The following is a 19,187-nucleotide window of genomic DNA, read 5'->3' on the forward strand; positions in this document are numbered from 1 at the left end:
GGTACTTTTGCTTACAAACGCATGCCATTTGGACTTTGCAACGCCCCTGCAACCTTTCAAAGGTGCATGAAGGTGATTTTTCACGACATGATAAAAGAATGCATGGAAGTTTTCATGGATGAATTTTCAGTCTTCAGTGATACTTTTGAAACATGTCTAGTTAATCTTGAACGAATGCTTATTAGATGCGAGCAATCAAATCTAGTACTTAATTTGGAGAAATGCCATTTCATGGTTAGAGAAGGCATCGTTCTTGGTCATAAAATTTCAAAGGAAGAAATTGAAGTGGATAGAGCTAAAGTAGATGTAATTGCTAAACTTCCACATCCCACTAATGTTAGAGGAGTTAGGAGTTTTCTAGGGCATGCCGGTTTTTACCGACGTTTCATAAAAGATTTTTTCAAAATTGCCACTCCTATGAATAGACTCCTAGAAAAGGATGCTCCATTCATCTTTTCGGATGAATGCATCAAATATTTTAATATTGTTAAAGAAAAACTCACTAATGTACCGATCATGATAACTCTAAATTGGAATCTACCATTTGAACTCATATGCGATGCAAGTGATTTTGCAATGGGAACCGTTTTAGGACAAAGGATTGAAAAACGATTTCAACCTATTTATTATGGTAGTAAGACGTTACAAGGAGCACAAAAGAATTACACAACTACTGAAAAAGAACTCCTTGCTATTGTCTTTGCTTTTGACAAATTTCATTCATATCTCGTTCTAGCTAAAACGGTGGTCTATACCGATCATTCTGCTCTTAGATACCTATTTTCGAAACAAGATGCCAAACCACGATTAATCCGTTGGATCTTACTCTTACAAGAGTTTGATATTGAGATCCGAGACAAAAAGGGAGCAGAAAATCTCGCAGCTGATCATCTTTCTCGTCTTGAAAATCCTGAGTTAGAAGTTCTAAATGAATCGGCCATACACGATAACATTCCTGATGAATATCTTTTGAAGATCGATTATAATGAAATTCCATGGTTTGCAGACTATGCAAACTACTTAGTATGTAGATTCTTTGAAAAAGGGTTGTCGTACCAAAAACGAAAGAAATTCTTTAGTGGTATAAAACACTATTTTTGGGAAGATCCACATTTGTTTAAAAGTTGTCCCGATGGAATAATACGCCGATGTGTATTCGGAGATGAAGCTAGTCAAATCTTAAACCATTGTCACACAGGGCCAACAGGAGGGCATTATGGGCCTCAACTCACAGCAAGAAAAGTCTATGACGCTGGATTCTATTGGCCTACAATTTTCAAAGACGCACACCTTCTTTGTAAATCCTGTGATGCATGTCAAAGGGCCGGAAAAATAAGTCAACATGATGAAATTCCACAAAATGTCATTCAAGTATATGAAGTTTTTGACGTTTGGGGTATTGACTTCATGGGTCCATTTCCAAAATCTCATAATAATCTCTACATTCTCGTTGCCATTGATTATGTATCTAAATGGGTGGAAGCACAAGCTCTCCCAACTAATGATACACGAGTTGTAGTCAACTTTTTAAAACGTCTTTTTGCAAGGTTCGGAACACCGAAAGCTTTAATAAGTGATCGGGGTACTCATTTTTGTAATAATCAACTTGAGAAAGTTCTTAAAAGATATGGAGTAACTCATAAAATCTCCACTGCTTATCATCCACAAACAAGTGGACAAGTTGAAAATACCAACAGAGCTTTAAAACGTATTCTAGAGAAAATCGTAGGATCAAATCCAAAGGAATGGTCCATGAAATTGGAGGATGCACTCTGGGCTTTTAGAACAGCCTACAAAACTCCAATTGGCACCACACCTTTTAAACTCGTTTACGGAAAAGCATGTCACCTTCCAGTAGAAATTGAGCACAAAGCATTTTGGGCTTTTAATACGTGTAATCTTGATTTACATGAAGCTGGACGTCTACGGTTAAGTCAACTAAACGAATTAGAAGAATTAAGACATGAAGCATACGAAAATTCATTAATCTATAAGGAAAGAACGAAGAAATGACATGATAAAAGAATCAGAAGTTCAAAAGAATTTAAGGAAGGAGACAGAGTTCTTCTTTTCAATTCAAGATTCAAGATATTTCCTGGAAAATTGAAATCAAGATGGTCTGGACCATTCATAGTCAAAAGAGTTTTCCCGTACAGAACAATAGAGTTAATAAATTCAAACGGGATTGAAATTAAGGTTAATGGTCACAGAGTTAAACATTACATAGATAATCCAATGAAAGTTGAAGATGAAGTTAATCACAATTTCAACACCACAGCTAACTAAGTGTGGGAAGATTCGAATCTTTTAAGGGTAATATGAAATTCTGTTAGAATTAGATGTTCTGTTTTCGTGTAGTTTCTGAGAATGGAATCCGAATGGTCTTTCCCTAGCAGACCCTAAAGAACTAGTCTTCTCCCTCCATTCTGAATTTTTATTTCTTTTAGGTTTTACGAGATGAAGAATTCCTTTGATCTGAACCATGGTCTACTACTACACGCTATGATTACTAAATGTAATAATAACATCTTCCCGAGTGAACTGGTATCATTCATAAGAGGCAAAATGGACGAAATGAGGAAAGAACTCAGGAAAGATCATCATAAGATACATTATGATAAAGGAATATCAAAATCCGCAACAAAAAGAAGAGCACGACACCTTGAAAGATGTCATAAATGCGGAAAATGGTCACACGAAGGGAAATGTTCGAACAATCAAACACATTCCAATACCAAATTCGTTACTCTATGCAGAGAAGGACCATTCATATGTTTAGAAGAAAAGTTATTGAAAAATCGAGGTTACGCCTATGTAGCAATGGAGAACCAACTCGAACGACTCTCCTACGAGTCAACTAAAGCAGGTCTCTGAGAATTCTTTCTCACAGGTAAGTATGTACAGTTTTTATTTATTTTTATTTATTGCTTTTAACCTTTTAATAATAAACGCTGAATCGTTCACTATAAAGTATTAAATTGATATTCAATAAAATTAGGTATGCGAAACCGAAATTATTGATATCATACAAAAAAAATTATTACATCACTGCGAAATTTACCGTTTTTTCATAAGGTATAAATATCTTTAATCAATCAATTCAAAATATTTCAAAAATTTGTCAGGAGTAAAACTAGGTAAAATAACCGAAATTACTTTACCCAAAAGAGGGGCGTATATTTTTGTTAATATTTGATTGATTAAAGTGGGATAAAAGACCAAAAAGATTTTTATTTCACTTTTACCTTGTTTTTAAAATATATAATTATATTATTTTTAAATGCAAGATTGTAAAATTAATGTATATAAATATTATTAATATTTATATGAAATTTTAATATGCATTTTAAATTTAAGTTTGGTGTGAATTTAAAAACAAAAATTTACTTTATTTCATTAAGTTAAAAATTTGATATTTAAAATTCGTCGTGAGTTGAAGACTAGGTCGTTGAACCGAAATTGCTTTACCCGAGGGCGGGACGAGAAATTTTATTATCATTATTTTTAATTTTATTGATCTAAAGTATGCCAAAAACATTGAAAAAACCCAAAAAACTTTGCTTTTAAAACAATCGCTTTAAAATGACAAATTTTAAAATTTTGTCGAGGGACGGACTAGGTAAACTTACCAAAACGCCCTCAATCTAAGGAAACAAAATTTTAAAAATTAATTAATTAATTGTTATAATAGTTAAAGGATTTAAAAAAAAGCCGCACTCGCGGAGCTTTTGGGGTCCCCACATCCGCAGTCGTGGAGCTCTAAATTTCCAGACCAGCTAAACTGGTCGACAGACCAGTCCACACACACCCATCCCATATTTTCTGCGAAAAACACACACAAAACACTCTAAAATTCGCGATTTTTCACCATAAATCATCAAATCTTTCATAAAAACATGTTCAGAAGAATCATACCAAGAATTTTTTCAAGGAGATCGGTAATTTCTACATCTAAACACTCTTTAATTCGGATTTTTAGTGTTCTTGAGCAATATTATACCTAATTTGATTTTGATGATTTCTAGTTTAATTGTGCACAACTTGTTTGTATATTATGCTTGTATAACCTAGATTGATGCTATTTAATATGGTTAGAAGCCTTAAACTTCAAATTTTCAACAATTTAGGGTTTGTGTTCTTGAGCAAAATTGGGGCTTTTTGATATAAACGGGTTATAGCCGAATTTTGTTGTTAGTTCATGCTTAATTAAGTAGTGTAACATGTTTAGGTTGCTAAATGATCAAAACTTTGATCCTAAACATGATTTTTGAGCAAGATTGTTGACTTTTTAAGTCAAAAATGCATGAACTTGATTTAATTGACATGAATGCCATTTGGAACCTGTTTAAATGCTATAATGATTATTTTTGACATGTTTTAGAAGATGAATGCTTAGAAACATTGTATACATTTTGATATGTGTTTATTTGTAAAAGTGTAGAATTGTTAATTTTATAAAATTGTGTATAAGTTTAATATAAACATGTCATTATGATTGTTTTGATTTATGATTATGCTAACACTAATGCATATTTGGATGCACAAAAATTGTGTTTAATGTATTTTGCAGACTGAAAGGGGTGAATCTTCATCCGCTTCTCAGGCTCACAATGCTCCTCCTGAGAATGCAGAAGAACAAGAGATTAACGACCAATATAGACAAAATCTACTGCATCAATTCATTTCATATTCAAATATAGAATTGGCAGATTTACACCCTAATTTATGATTTGACAGACATTGGATAGATTATCCAAAATATCAGAGGAATTTACATACCCTTCAGTCAAAAAATGTTGAAGTACCCAGGGTGATAGATTGGGAACCGTTAGAAACAGTGGGATTAGCTGAGCCAATCACAGAATTACTTACACAAAGGTATGGTAATTCTACTTTTAATGATTGGGAACGATTATTCAATATACGTAGGCCTGTATATAGAGAATGGTGTGTGGACTTATTATGTAGTGTTGAAATAAATGATCGGGTAGCTACCTTAACCAATCGAAGCTTTATTAGATTTTTGTTAGGAGGTGTGATGCGCCATATGTCTCTATTAGATATGGCTCAGGCTTTTTGTATATATACGCCTGAGGAACTAGCATCTACTGATTGTCAAAGGTTGATAATTAATGGTAGGAGGGTTGATGAAAATTTTGATATGAATGGAATATGGAGTAGAATGACTAGCCATAACCGATTTCGTGGGGGATATTTCTCTTATACTGATATTAATAGAGCCGAGCTAAGAGTGATCCATAGGTTTTTAGCAAACTCGATTACACAGCGAGGTAGGAACAAAGAGAAGGTAAATGAAAATGATTTATTTTACCTCATGTGTATTCGAGACCCACAGAGCGTTGTGAGTATACCTTGTTATGTGGGTTATTATTTATCGCTAATGGTTAGGGGTATGCAGTCTAATAGTATAATAGGAGGTGGTACCTTTATTACTTTAATTGCTGAGTATCTCGGTGTGGATAGAAGTCAGGGGGGATTATTAATTGCAGTACCAGAACCCCGTGATAGAATTAGTTTGCAAGTATATCATGGTGCAAAGGTTTTAAAGAAACAACATAACGCTGCAGCACCATATGATGGCAATCATCCATAGGTAGAAAGAGATCAGGAGCAAGGTAATGCGGGAGGAGGAAATCAGATGACAAAAATGCAAATTTTTATGGCTTAACATGAGTATGAAATGGCTAGACAACGAGCATTTCAAGATTGGCATTATCATCAAAGCCAAATCATAAGTCATTGTGCACACATAAATACAAACTACATTCCTACTCAAATGCCCATATTTCCTCCCTGTACTATACAGACCCGACCACCGTTCCCTACATATAACCTAGCTCAAGCATTCTACAGCACTTACGGCTATGAATGGGATCCTTACTGGAACTATCCTGATCAACCGTAATTTTCTTTTATTTCTATTCTTATTTATTTTGTAACTTGTAATTTTATACTTTTAATATTTCTTTTGATACTGTAATAGTTTTTATAATTTTTTAACTTTTATTATAATTATTTTAATAATTTTTGAATGTGGGGTGATATTCCAAACTTCAAAAATATGTATATATGTTTGTATTTTATCTCATGTACACAACAGGGTAAAACAGAGCACTTTCAAAGACTGGCATTAAGTTCAGCAAAAGCAAATAATTTTGACGACAAGATGCAAAATATATGTGAAATAACAACTGCAGGAATGAACAAATGATGTGCACCATTTATCATTCAAACAAACAACAATATGTTTGGAAACTTTGGTAAATTTTAATCATTTTTCTACGCTAATCACCCTCAATAATTTAAATTGTTACTGATTTCTTGCAAATGAGGGCATTGCAAGATCTTAAGTGTGGGAAGGGATTAAACTCTTTCAGATTTTAAAGGTTTGACTTATACACTTGGTTTAATAGCCACCGTTAAAATACTAGTAACGCAGTAGTTGTATTTGAATCTAGTGCTTTCTGATAATAAAGAACAGCCCTAGTCTTATATACTGACTACCCACTTCTAGTAAAAATTTTAAAAATTTTCAAATAAATGAATTCAAAATCTCGTTTATACATATTTATGAACGATAAAACTAGGTGTTAACACCGAAATTATTGTTACCTCGGAAAGGACATAAATTGAGAAACAACCCAAAACGCTTGAATTCATTTAAAATGGAATAGAAGAGAATAAAAAGGCAAAGAAAGAAAAATAAAAGCCAAGTATGGGAAAAATTTACCAAGTTATTTAAAACATATATCACATATTTTTGTACAAATAATTGAAGATACTTTTGTTTTGGACGATATTAATCAGTTTTACCCAGCTTATTGTAATATAAATGGAATTTAAAAGGAAGTAAAGTCTTCCGAGAAAAAGACACGCGCTTCTTGATTTAGGTCAGGAAGTTGTCGTCCAGACCAGTTGTAGAGTCTACGAAAAACCTTGAAAAGTTTTCTCGAAAATCAGCTGGAAATCCACGGACCTCAGCATCAAACAGGGTCGTCAAGTGGTCAGACTTATCCTAACCATGAGAGGATCTGTCTCGTACAATGGGGGGCACCGTGCAAATTAGCTTATAAGACTAATGAATCAGATCCCCAGAAAGGATAATCTCCTTAAAGATTAAAAATCAGCTTTTAAGCCTGATATTACTCAATCCTTGAGATTGACTTTTAAAGATTGAGAATTACAAACTCATGGAATTCAATGATATCTAAACTCGAGCTTGAACGAGAAAATATTTTGATCAAAATTACAAACCAATTTGTTTTCTGAAAACCTATTTTCAATGTGTTCATTACCATTGAACATAAAATCCTAGGTATTCACCTGGAATTCATTAGGTCACCTGAACCAAATCGGGTGTCAACCGTAAGAACTGTGGTTGCATAGCGTGGTCAAAGACAGGACCTTGTACCAGACCAAAAAACTATAGGGTGATCTTTACTATTGCTCATACAAAGGATAGTAATTGCATCCGACACGTTGTGGACCATGAACATATGCATGTCATTAGACATTGCCTTAACAGTTACTTGTTTAACGCTTTCCTTTATAACCGGACGGTAGTTTACCGAAAGGTAATATACGGAGCAAGTATACTGGACGTGTTGCTTTCCTAATACAAGGTTAGCAAGTGGGTGACACAAAACCGCAAGTTTTGAGCTAAAATTTTCAAATCTGAACCCCACAAAACCCACAAAAACAATTTGCGAACACCGGTGAAGGGTTATTTCGAAAAACTTATCTAGGGTAAAAGCTAGATTGAATTTTCAAAAGATCAAATGTTTTCATAAAGATCCAATTTCCTAAAAGGATCTAAATTTTTATAGTCATGTGGGACTGTAAACCACATCGTTACTACCATTGTTCATACCGCCGTATTAAAATCACTGATGTACAAAGTGTGAAGAATAAAGAAGTGATTCTAGTAAAGTTATATTCAAGTTCGATATTGCTTGAGGACAAGCAATGCTCAAGTGTGGGAATATTTGATAATGCTAAAAACGAATACATATTTCATAGCATTATCCTTCAAGAAAGACAAGCTTTTAGTTGCAATTGTTCTATTTTCAAGTAATATTCGTTTAAATAATAAAAGGTGAAGACAAAAGACAGATTCGACGATTTGAAGATGCAAACGACCAAAAAGTTAAAAAGTACAAAGTACAATCCAAGTGATTCAAATTATTGATGAGAAACATCTAGAAATTACAAGAGTACAAGCCGCAAAACGCAAAGTACAAGATATTAAATTATACGAAAAGGCATTCGAAAATCCGGAACTGAGACATGAACCAACTATCAACGTGCGACTCAACGGAGTTAAAATTACAAGTCAACTATGCACAAGAATATAATATAATATATAATTAATTATATATATATTATATATTATTTTAATCAAAACAGCCCACGTTTAATTCATTTGGTGAGCTGGAATCCGAAGCTCCGCACTCGCGGAGTTGTGAGGCACAAAACCTCCGCACTCGTGGAGCTGTACAGTTTAAAGTGGGCCTATAAAAGGCCGCGCATTCTGCTCGATTCATTACACCTTTTCTACTTCAATCTCTCAATCTATATTTATATTTATAATTTTAATTTTAATATTTAAGTTAATAATAATAATAAGGTTATTTTAGCGAATGTTTTAAGGTTTGTAAGTCAAAATTCTGTCCGTGTAACACTACGCGATTAATACTCATTGTAAGTTATGTTCAACCTTTTTAAATTAATGTCTCGTAGCTAAGTTATTATTATGTTTATTTAAACCGAATTAATCGTGATGTTAGACTAAATATTAAGACGGGGTTATTGGTCTTTGGACCATAATTGGGGTTTGGACAAAAGACCGACACTTGTGGAAATTGGACTATGGGCTATTAATGGGCTTTATATTTGTTTAACTGAATGATAGTTCGTTAATTTAATATAGAGATTTACAATTTGAGGTAATTTTAAATAATCACATACACTCGATCGGACACGATGGGCGGGATATTTATAAATACTAATAATCATTCATTTAACCGGACACGGGAATGGATTAATAGTCAATGGACTCATTAAAACAGAGGTGGATTACATACAAGGACACTTGGTGTAATTGTTAACAACGTATTAAAACCTTGGGTTACACGCAGTCGATATTCTGGTGTGATCATTAACAAAGAATTAAGACCTTGTTACAGTTTAAATCCCCAATGAGTTGGAATATTTGACTTCGGGTATAAGGGTAATTTGACGAGGACACTCGCACTTTATATTTATGACCGATGGACTGTTATGGACAAAAACCAGATGGAAATATCGAATAATCCAGGACAAAGGACAATTAACTCATGGTAATAAATTAAAATCAACACGTCGAACATCATGATTACGGAAGTTTAAATAAGCATAATTCCTTTAATTTATATCTCATCGTACTTTTATTTACCGTCATTTTATTTATCGTCATTTTATTTATCGTACTTTAATTTATTGCACTTTTATTTATCGCACTTTTATTTATCGTCATTTACTTTACGCTTTAAATTAAGTTATATTTATATTTAATATTTTACATTAGGTTTTAATTGTGACTTAAGACATAAAATCGACAAACCGGTCACTAAACGGTAAAACCCCCCTTTTATAATAATAATAATTATAATAATAATAATAATAATAATAATAATAATAATAATACTTATACAAACAACAATAACAATACCCAATCCCGCGCCTGCGAGGTATGGGGGAGGTAAGATGTAGACAATCCTTCCTCTACCCTAAAATAGAAGAGAAGTCGTTTCCTTAACCACGAGTCAAGAAAAGGAAATCTCCACCCACAGTAAAGAAAATTCATCCCCCTCTCTACTCCAGGGTAGAGAGATTGCTTCCGTGAGGACCTCCGGCTAAAAAAGAATTTTTTATTTTTAAATAGATAGATAAATAAAAAAAAAAAAAAATAAAAAAAAAAAAAAAAAATAAATAAATAAAAATAAAAAATAAAATAAAAATAAAATACAAATAATAAATAAAAAAAGTAAAAAAAAAATAAATAAAAATAGATAAGTAAAAATAAAATAAATAAATATATAGATAAATAATATATAGATAAATAATAATAATAAAAATAAAAATTAAAAAAAAAAAAAAAAAAAAAAAAAAAAAAAAAAAAGAAGATAAAAGATAAACGCCATGAAAATGGTAGAATCAAATTTTCATGGGTTTAAAGTCTGCCTGAAAATCAATTTAGGCTTTAAGCGGCAGTCAAGACGCCACTAAAACGACGCTTGTCGTTGCCTCAAAAAGTAGAGCCAAAAGACCTTATGGACGGCAACTCGAGGGCATGCCGGGTGGAAGTTGTTGCGCAAGCAAAGAGCCAACCACCCTTAGCAAACCAAAAACCACTCATGCACCTTTACGGTAGACACCCCCGAAACCACCCAACTAAAAGAGACCAACCAAGCTCAAGAACAAGGAAGGTCGTCCTCAGCCATAATAGTCCCAAGATGCACCGAACGATGCGAAGCACCTAATCATACATACATGCATACAAACGTACATACATACACACATACATAAACCTACATACAACCGTACACCAGACATACCTACTTACATACATAAGACATACCTACGTACATGCATGAAACATACCTACGTACATACATACATGCATAAAACCATACATACAACCATACATACATAACATATACACCTACATAAGCATACATACATACGTACATACATAATACAAATATACATAAAAATATATCTACCGCCATACATACACACAAACATAAGCCTAAAAACATGAAAAAAAAAAAAAAAAAAAAAAAAAAAAAAAAAAAATACCTACATTCGTATACGAATATACGTACCAAGTCCTACCTAAACCTATTAGCAAAACATACATACGTGAGTGAAAATTCCACACCTACAGACAAGTAAAAACCCGCATACAAACATACATACCTGCATATATACATACATATAAAATCGAACTAACATACAAAAAAAGTGCGTACCTACATCACACAACCACCTACATGAGCCTATGTGCATACGTACAACCAAGCAAGCAAGCATACAACCATATTCAAGGATACCAAAAACAAACTCATTTAATATTAATAATAATAGTACATAAAACTAATAAAAACGATAGTAATAGTAATACATTAATAGTAATAATAATAGTTCATATAAATATTAATAGTAATAAATATTTGTAAAACAAATACAAATACACAATCAATTAATAATTATGATACACAATACTAATAATAATACAGACACTAATAATACTAATACCGAGACACTAATAATACTAATACCGATAGTAATATGCAAATAAAAGTACATAGTAATAGTAAAAAATTATAATAGTAATAGTATTAATATTGATCATACAAATACTAATAATAGGGAATAATAATGGTAAAAAGCAAATAATGGTAGGTAGTAATAGTAATAGTAGTAATAGTGAAAGATAATAATAATACATAGTACTATAATAGTGAAAGTATAAGTAATAGTAATAATAATAATAATAATAATAATAATAAAGTAAGTAGTAGTAGTAGTAGTAGTAGTAATAACAATAATACTAATAATGATACAAGAGATAATATTGCTAATACACAATACAAACAATAATAATAATAAAAAAGTACTAATAAAAATAATAGTAGAGTAGCACTACCAATAATAATAATAATAAAAATAATAATAATAATAATAATAATAATAATAATAATAATAATAATAATAATAATAATAATAATAATAATAATAATAATAATAGTAAAAAAAATACGCACCCTACTCGATTATTCGTATTCTAGCCCTCCACGCATTCCTATCAGAAGTCATGTCCTCGGTCAACAAAAGCTCCTTCATGTCGAGCCTTAGTCTATCCACCCACCTACGAGTAGGTCTACCCCTTCTCCTAACGCCGTCGACCGTGAGTGCCTCGACTCTCCTAACCGGGGCAGTTCGTGGTCGCCTCATCACATGCCCAAACCATCGAAGTCGTTCTTCTCTTAGCTTGTCGATAATGCTTCCGATTCCAAGGTTTTCCCTAAACACTTTATTTGGAATCATATCTAACATGGTCCTGCCACATGTCCACCTAAGCATCCTCATTTCGGCCACCTCCATCCTTCTCTCTTGGGCCTTCGTCATTGGCCAACATTCTGATCCGTACAACATGGCAGGTCTAATTGCCACCTTGAGGAATTTCCCTTTCAATTTGAGTGGAATCTTCTTGTCGCACAAGACCCCTTTCGCTGCCCTCCACTTCAACCAACCTACCTTAATACGATGGGTCACGTCTTCATCTATCCTCCCCGATTTATGGAGGACCGAGCCTAGATATCTAAAGGAATCTTGCGGGTGCAAGATCTGGTCCCCAATGCTGATATTCACTCCAGCGTTTTGTTCATCTTCAACACTGTTGAAATCACACCTAAGATATTCCGTCTTTTGTCTACTGATCCTTAGCCCATTTTGTTCTAGGGCCTCCCTCCATTGTTCTAGTCTTCTATTAAGCTCTTCTTTGGAATCCGCTACAAGCACAATATCGTCGGCAAAAATCAGACTCCATGGGATGTTCTCTTGTATTCCTCGAGACAGCTCATCGAGAATCAAAGCGAAAAGAAAAGGGCTTAGGGCAGATCCCTGATGCAAGCCTACTTCTATCGGGAAATACTCTGTGTTTCCCACAGGCGTCCGAACACAGGACTTCGCCCCTTCGTACATATCCATAATTGCTCTAATATATCTACTTGGGATACCTCTACCATTTAGGGTCTTCCAAATTAACTTTCGCGGAACACAATCATAGGCCTTTTCTAAGTCAAGGAAAACCATCTCTAGGCTCTTTTGCTTCTCCCTATACTTCTCCATAACGCTTCTTATAATATGAATTGCCTCCATTGAAGAGCGCCCTGGCATGAAACCAAATTGGTTTTCCGAAACTGTAGTTTCGCGTCGAAGTCTAGTCTCAATCACTCTCTCCCAAAGCTTCATGGTATGGCTAAGTAATTTTATGCCTCTGTAGTTACCGCAGATTTGGGCATCCCCTTTATTTTTGAAGATGGGGATAATCTCGCTGCGTCTCCATTCAGTGGGCATTTTATAGCTTCTAAACGTCTTATTGAAGAGACACGTCAACCACCTAACACCATCATCGCCCAGGCACCGCCACACCTCTATTGGAATCTGGTCTGGTCCAACAGCTTTGTTTCTACCCATCTTTCGTAGTGCCACTCTAACTTCTTCCTGCCTGATCCTCCTACAGAAATTGTTATTCTGGAATTGACCTATACCACAGTCGCGCGGTTCCTCTTGGCGCCCGGGTACCCCTCCAACGAAAAGAGATGAGAAATAACCTTCCCATCTTTTTCTAATTTCGTCTTCCTTCACTATGGTTTGACCGGCTTCATCTTTGATAAACTTGATGTTATCTATATCCCTCCTCCTACGCTCTCTAGCTTTTGCAATCCTGTAGATATCATTAGCTCCTTCTTTAGAATCTAGTTTCTTATACAGATCTTCATACGCTTTATTTTTTGCACGTGCAACAGCCTTCTTAGCTTCCTTTTTGGCTTCTTTATATCTCTCTTCTGCCCTAGTTCTATCCTCATGTGTTCCCTCCCTGCAAGTAATGAGCTCCCTAAACCTTAGTTGCTTAAGCTCAACTTTGGTTTGGACCTCATCGCTAATCCACCATGATTCTCTACTAGATTTGTGACCACGCGATGTCCCTACAACCACACCTAAGGCTTCCTTGGCTATATTTATAATACTTATATAAATATATATATATATATATATATATATATATATATATATATATATATATATATATATATATATATATATATATATATATATACAAATATAATTTAAAATAAATATAGCGTTAAACTTAGTGAGCTCCCTGTGGAACGAACCGGATTTACTAAAAACTACACTACTCTACGATTAGGTACACTGCCAATAAATGTTGTAGCAAGGTTTAGGTATATTCATTCAATAAATAAATAAATAACTTGTGTAAAATTGTATCGTATTTAATAGTATTTCGTAGTAAAATTAATAGTATTACGTACTACACCTCGCACACATCAACTATCTTTCTCGTTTTGCTTGGTTTTGATGGGTTCATGAGCATTAATGATGATTATTTGGTTAAAGCTGGTTCAAGACCAAAAAGCGTAACTTGGTGCAAAATTGACCAAGTCTCGATCCAAATCGTTAAGAAATGAACCAAGTAAAGTTAAGTGAAGTTTTAGGGTGTTAAAACATTGGTGCAAATCGAAACAGAAAATAAAGCTGAAATGCACTCAATGTCGTCGGTAAAACTGAATTTATGACTTGGGTGCGGCGCACCTTAAAGCTAAAAAGTCTAAATTTTGGGTCAGATGGCAAATTCCATTTTCCACGTGTTAAGGTGCAGCGCACCACCTTAAAGGTGCGGCGTATCTTCTTCCCATGTACAATGGTACGGCGCACCTACGCTGATTCAACCCAGAAATTTCAGCCAACTATAATACGAACTTAGGGGTTTTGTTCAAGAGAGCTGCGATTGGGGTCCAAAATGGAACCCTAAAAGGGTCCATTTTCATGATTCCATCAAGATCAAAGCCTAATTCATGTCCCAAATCAAAGATTAGTAAAGCTAGAAGCTAGATCTCCATCATCCATTCTCCTTTTTAGTGTTTTCTCTCCATTTTGGTAGTTACTTCTCTCCATTTTAGTTGTAATGATGAATGATTGTTATTTCTTTGATTTATTACTTGTTTATGCAATGATTATAGCTTAGATTACTTGTGTTCACTTGATTTGTAAACTTAATGCTTGGATTTTACGCTAATCTATGAATTGGGTGTTTGAATGAGTTGATGATTATTGTGCTTGATTGATGATCCATTGTTATACATTTGTTTTAGACTTTACTTTTATTACATAGATTGTGTAGCTTTTCTAAGTGCTTTGATTAGTGAAATAATTTGTGCTTCAACACCTTGTGTGATCTAGACAATCAAATTGGAAATTTCAAGTGATTGTGTTCTTGGTTTGGGTTGGTTTTCAATTGAACTTTAGTCAACATAGTGGTGTTTGATTATTTTAAGTGATTTTGATGATTAAAGGATTTTAAGTGATTTAATCCAAAATCGAGTCTCAATGATCTCACTTAAAACATAGTTTGATCTTTGAAATGTGTAGTTAACGAATTTCATGTGATTAAGGTTTTATGGAAGTTGACGAATGGAAATGAAACTATATGTTTGAACGTTGTTGTGTAATGAATGAATTGGGTAAACCATGACAAAAGGTGGAATAGTCAAGTGGACACATTTTTATCTTATTTGTTAATCTCTCTTTAGGTTAATATTAGGTCAATCAAAAATTAAATCTTTCACAAAAACCCCAAATCAACTTAGGATAATTATTAGTGTTTCAAGATTCATATAAACTGCTCCATGTGGAACGGACCTTGCTTGAATACTTGCTAGTTGCTATAATGATCGGGTCATTGTTGCCCGGACATTTGTGTTGATTAGTTAGGTTACACTACTACAAAAAAGACAATAAACACGCCCCATAGAAATGTGTTTTGATGATTTTGAAAGAAAACAGTTTCTAAAAGTTTATAGAAACGTGTTAGTTTGAATAAAGCCTGTTTCTATTCCAAGAAACCATCGCGAAAGTTTAGAAAACGCCTTTTTGAAATAAACCGGTTTCTATTAATAAATTTAGAAACGTACCCTATTAACAAAGGCATTTATATTGTTCGGAACCGGTTTACTTAATCTAATCCGTCTCTATTCTTCAACATATATTGTTCTCAAATACTAATTACTACTCCGCGTATTAATTACTTTACAGCAGAAATCGTTTTTGGCTTCATGTTTCTACTTTGCCTTTTATTCCTTTCTCATCTAACGACAACACTGATCTATCGTTCCGAATTTGCAACCCTGAATAATTAGGGTTTCAGATTTTTTGGTATTATGTTGGTGAATATGTGATCTGGGAGATGGATTATGCTTTAATCACCCAAATTCATCGTTGATTGCGAGATAAATTTAGGGTTTTCTTCGTAGCAGTGCCTTACAAACGATTTCTGGGTCGTTCGAATGTTTGTTTCACTCTTTTCATACGTTAATGGTGTTGAACGAGTATTTCTTCATCCCGGTTTTTATAATCGGATCAAAAATTGAGTAAATATGACTACCGCCATTAGGGATTTTGTCGCAATTTTTTGCTAGTATTTTCCTTTAACTTTTTTCTATGCTTATTGGTGGATAAATTATATTACTTCTTAGTTGTGGGTGACGATGATTGTGTTAACCTTAATGCTAGCGTAGCTTAAGTTTTCTTTCCTTGCGAAAATATGCAGTTAATCGAATGTTTGGTATGTTCATTTGTCAATCTCGTAGCCCATTTTTCCCACAAATATATGCCATTAATTGAATGTTTGTGGATTTGCATTTGTGTATATTTGTGGGGTTCTTTTTCATGCTGATGTTGGCATGTTGCCCACAACCTGTTTGTGGAAATGTCTAAAAGAGGTGATTTTAATCTGAAAATTGTGAGCATTGGTATATGATGTATTTATGTACATGGATTTTAAACTTTTCTGTACAATTAGACTAAAGAGATGACTTTAAAGGCAGCTAAGTTTATAGGGAATTTGTGACATCTTTTAATATAATTTAGTAGTTGTTTTGGTAAGTGCGTGTTTTAAATTCTAGTGCAGGTAGTGAATGAGTCGGGTTCACCGTGATTGGCTGGCAGACTGTTCCCACCTATGATTCATCCCCGGACAACTCTACTTTACAAACCGATAACAACTCTACTTTACAAACCATTGCTACATTTTCTTCCTACAAGGTATTTTTTTCATTTTTTTTTTTAATTTCTTACTATAATGTAATTAGTTGTATAAGATGATGTTAATTGCGTGTCGTTTGTTTTTATAGATTGAAGCTTTGTAACTTATTGTTGCTGTTGTGTGATTACTCTTGATTGGAATCTTGGCGTTACGTATGCGATTCGGTTTCCGACGATGGTATGTAATGTTATACTTGTATGTTTTTTGCCATCAATTAGATTAGACAATGTTAATACATTGTTTGTATTTGAACGTATCATAATCAGTAACAACATAATCACATAATGTGAAGGTATTATTTATTGAACACCGATTCGAATGTATTATCTTAATATAAGTTGGCAAGCATGATAAGGTCAGCTATTTATAATATATGAAATGTTAAATTGTAAGTTAATTTGATGTATCTATTCTAGGTTTAATTTGCCAAAACATACATCAATGTTTTTAAAACTAAGAAGCATCTTTGATAGTGTTTTAAGTGCATCTTATTTGGATCAATTTTTTAACTCAAATTTGATCTCTATAATGGCTTCTAGGTATACTGAGAAATATATATATCTTTTTGGCTAATGCAGTGGATGGAATTGATGAGGACAAAAGATACTTTAAAGTTGTCTACTTGATGGTAAATGTTTTTTTAGATAGTGAAATAGTTTGAACATTTTACAATTGAGACATCATCCTTGCCTTCTACCAATGCCTCCATGTCATCTGGAAATAAGTCCTTAATAAGAGGCATATTTCCTGATTCTTTTTGTTAAAGTATTCACGTTTTATTTAGTATATATGTCTGAATTTTATAACTTTCTTCTACCTTAATTTTGCCAGTTAGGGAATCTTCTTTCAGTACTTCGTCTAAAGAGTTTGACCAACCATCAGCCTTCTTATGTTGCAAGTGTCAGTAGTAGAACTTTGCATCTTAAGCTATAACCTGAAGGTACACAATTATGTTATGGCTGCTATGATTGATTGTCGATTGGTTTATGGGTACATAACATGTAATTTTTTATATTTTGTGGTAAAATGGTTTTTAAAGTTATAGTAATTCAATTGCACCATTAATTTGCACTCTCTTAATTTCCTACTAAAACTTCACTTTTGAAAGCAACGTTCCCGGTCTAGCTAAAGATGAATGCTTAGCTTTGTTCGTACGGAATTTGGTTTGTATTTGTAAGTTTTAACCATTACATTAACATGTGAAACAAATAATTCTGCACTCTGACCAAGACTACGTTTGTTATAAATTTGATGTATCTTACAACCTGCAACAAGGGATGGAGGTAAGGCTGGACCTTCTCAAACAACTTTAACACTAGCAGTTTCAGTATTCTGTTTTATATGTTTATACATGGGTAATAATTGTAATTGGTTTGCGCCAACAGATGATAGTGCAGCAGAGGTCAAGAAGAAAGAAAAGTAATAGATCGTACTTCTAACTGAATATAGCAAAAACGTCATCAAACTACCGAATGCATAAAAAAGTAAGAGCGCAGATCCCTTGGGACCGTACATACAAATACGAAGCGACACATTTAGACAATATTGTTGCTTTGTGGCTATCATATTATTGGAAGACTTGAACTAGTTAGTTTTGTTGTATGACTGAGTATTTGAATGTATTTTGCTTTGGTTCTTTTGTATGCCAAATTGAGATTGATAATGACGTTTTTACTTGTTTTTATATTAGATTCAGCTCTTGTCTCTCATATTGCATTATAATTGTTGCAAATTTAATATTATTCAGGTGAAATGTATTGAAATATATAAAATCATTTCTTATATATATATATATATATCTTTAATAAAATAGAGATAGGTGTTTTGATATTAAAGTGGTCTCTAAAATGTTTAAGAAACTGGTTAGAATAAAAATTATGTCCCTAAACACTTTTAGAAACCGGTTAAATTTAAAAACACCATCTATAAACACTGAGAATAGAAATAGGTTCGTTTAAAGTTTTACAAACGTCCCCTTTAGAAACAGGTTGAGTAACACATCTCTAAAGTGCCAAATAACCCATTTCTAAACTCATTTTCTGTAGTAGTGTTATTTGATCATTATATTTTATTATTATAAATTGAACACGAAACGTCGCAAATCAAAAGCCCTTAAAACCGTGATCATTTGTAAAATTGATTGTTAAATTACTGTCTTTCCTAGTATTTAAAATAAAACTACCGGACAGGTCGTGATCGAGACATTTATAATGAAATGCCCGTCTTTATAGATTATGAGATTTTATGTTATGAATCTTTTGGTTTACTATGTGTT

The 19,187-nt window shown here is 33.3% G+C and overlaps 1 protein-coding gene and 1 long non-coding RNA gene across 3 annotated transcripts; one reads left to right on the top strand and one right to left on the bottom strand.

The window, feature by feature from the left end:
- Window positions 1-10,780: 10,780 nt before the first annotated feature.
- On the bottom strand, window positions 10,781-14,766 carry LOC139859522 (uncharacterized). Its single transcript, XM_071848302.1, has 5 exons — window positions 14,757-14,766; window positions 13,187-13,775; window positions 12,322-12,901; window positions 10,924-10,980; window positions 10,781-10,810 (listed from the first exon to the last, which is right to left on the bottom strand). Exons 1-5 carry the CDS (start codon window positions 14,764-14,766, stop codon window positions 10,781-10,783), a joined length of 1,266 nt encoding a protein of 421 aa, XP_071704403.1.
- A 1,701-nt stretch (window positions 14,767-16,467) lies between these two features.
- On the top strand, window positions 16,468-18,510 carry LOC139858591 (uncharacterized). 2 transcript variants are annotated; one of them, XR_011763007.1, is made up of 4 exons: window positions 16,468-16,911; window positions 17,001-17,089; window positions 17,452-17,540; window positions 17,748-18,510. It is a non-coding gene; the product is annotated as an uncharacterized lncRNA (long non-coding RNA). The 2 variants fall into 2 exon arrangements; XR_011763006.1 differs by having other exon boundaries at window positions 17,452-18,510.
- Window positions 18,511-19,187: the final 677 nt, after the last annotated feature.

This window comes from Rutidosis leptorrhynchoides, chromosome 7, assembly GCF_046630445.1.
Source record: "Rutidosis leptorrhynchoides isolate AG116_Rl617_1_P2 chromosome 7, CSIRO_AGI_Rlap_v1, whole genome shotgun sequence".
In the NCBI taxonomy this organism is placed as follows: Eukaryota; Viridiplantae; Streptophyta; class Magnoliopsida; order Asterales; family Asteraceae; genus Rutidosis; species Rutidosis leptorrhynchoides.

What these genes read in the sequence shown, in the direction of transcription:
- LOC139859522 (XM_071848302.1), bottom strand. An exon ending in ACGTGACCCATCGTATTAAG is followed by an intron (nt 10,981 to 12,321) that starts GTAGGTTGGTTG and finishes GTATATATGCAG; the next exon opens with GTATGTATGTTTGTATGCGG. An exon ending in GGTGTGGAATTTTCACTCAC is followed by an intron (nt 10,811 to 10,923) that starts GTATGTATGTTT and finishes TCATGTTTTTAG; the next exon opens with GCTTATGTTTGTGTGTATGT.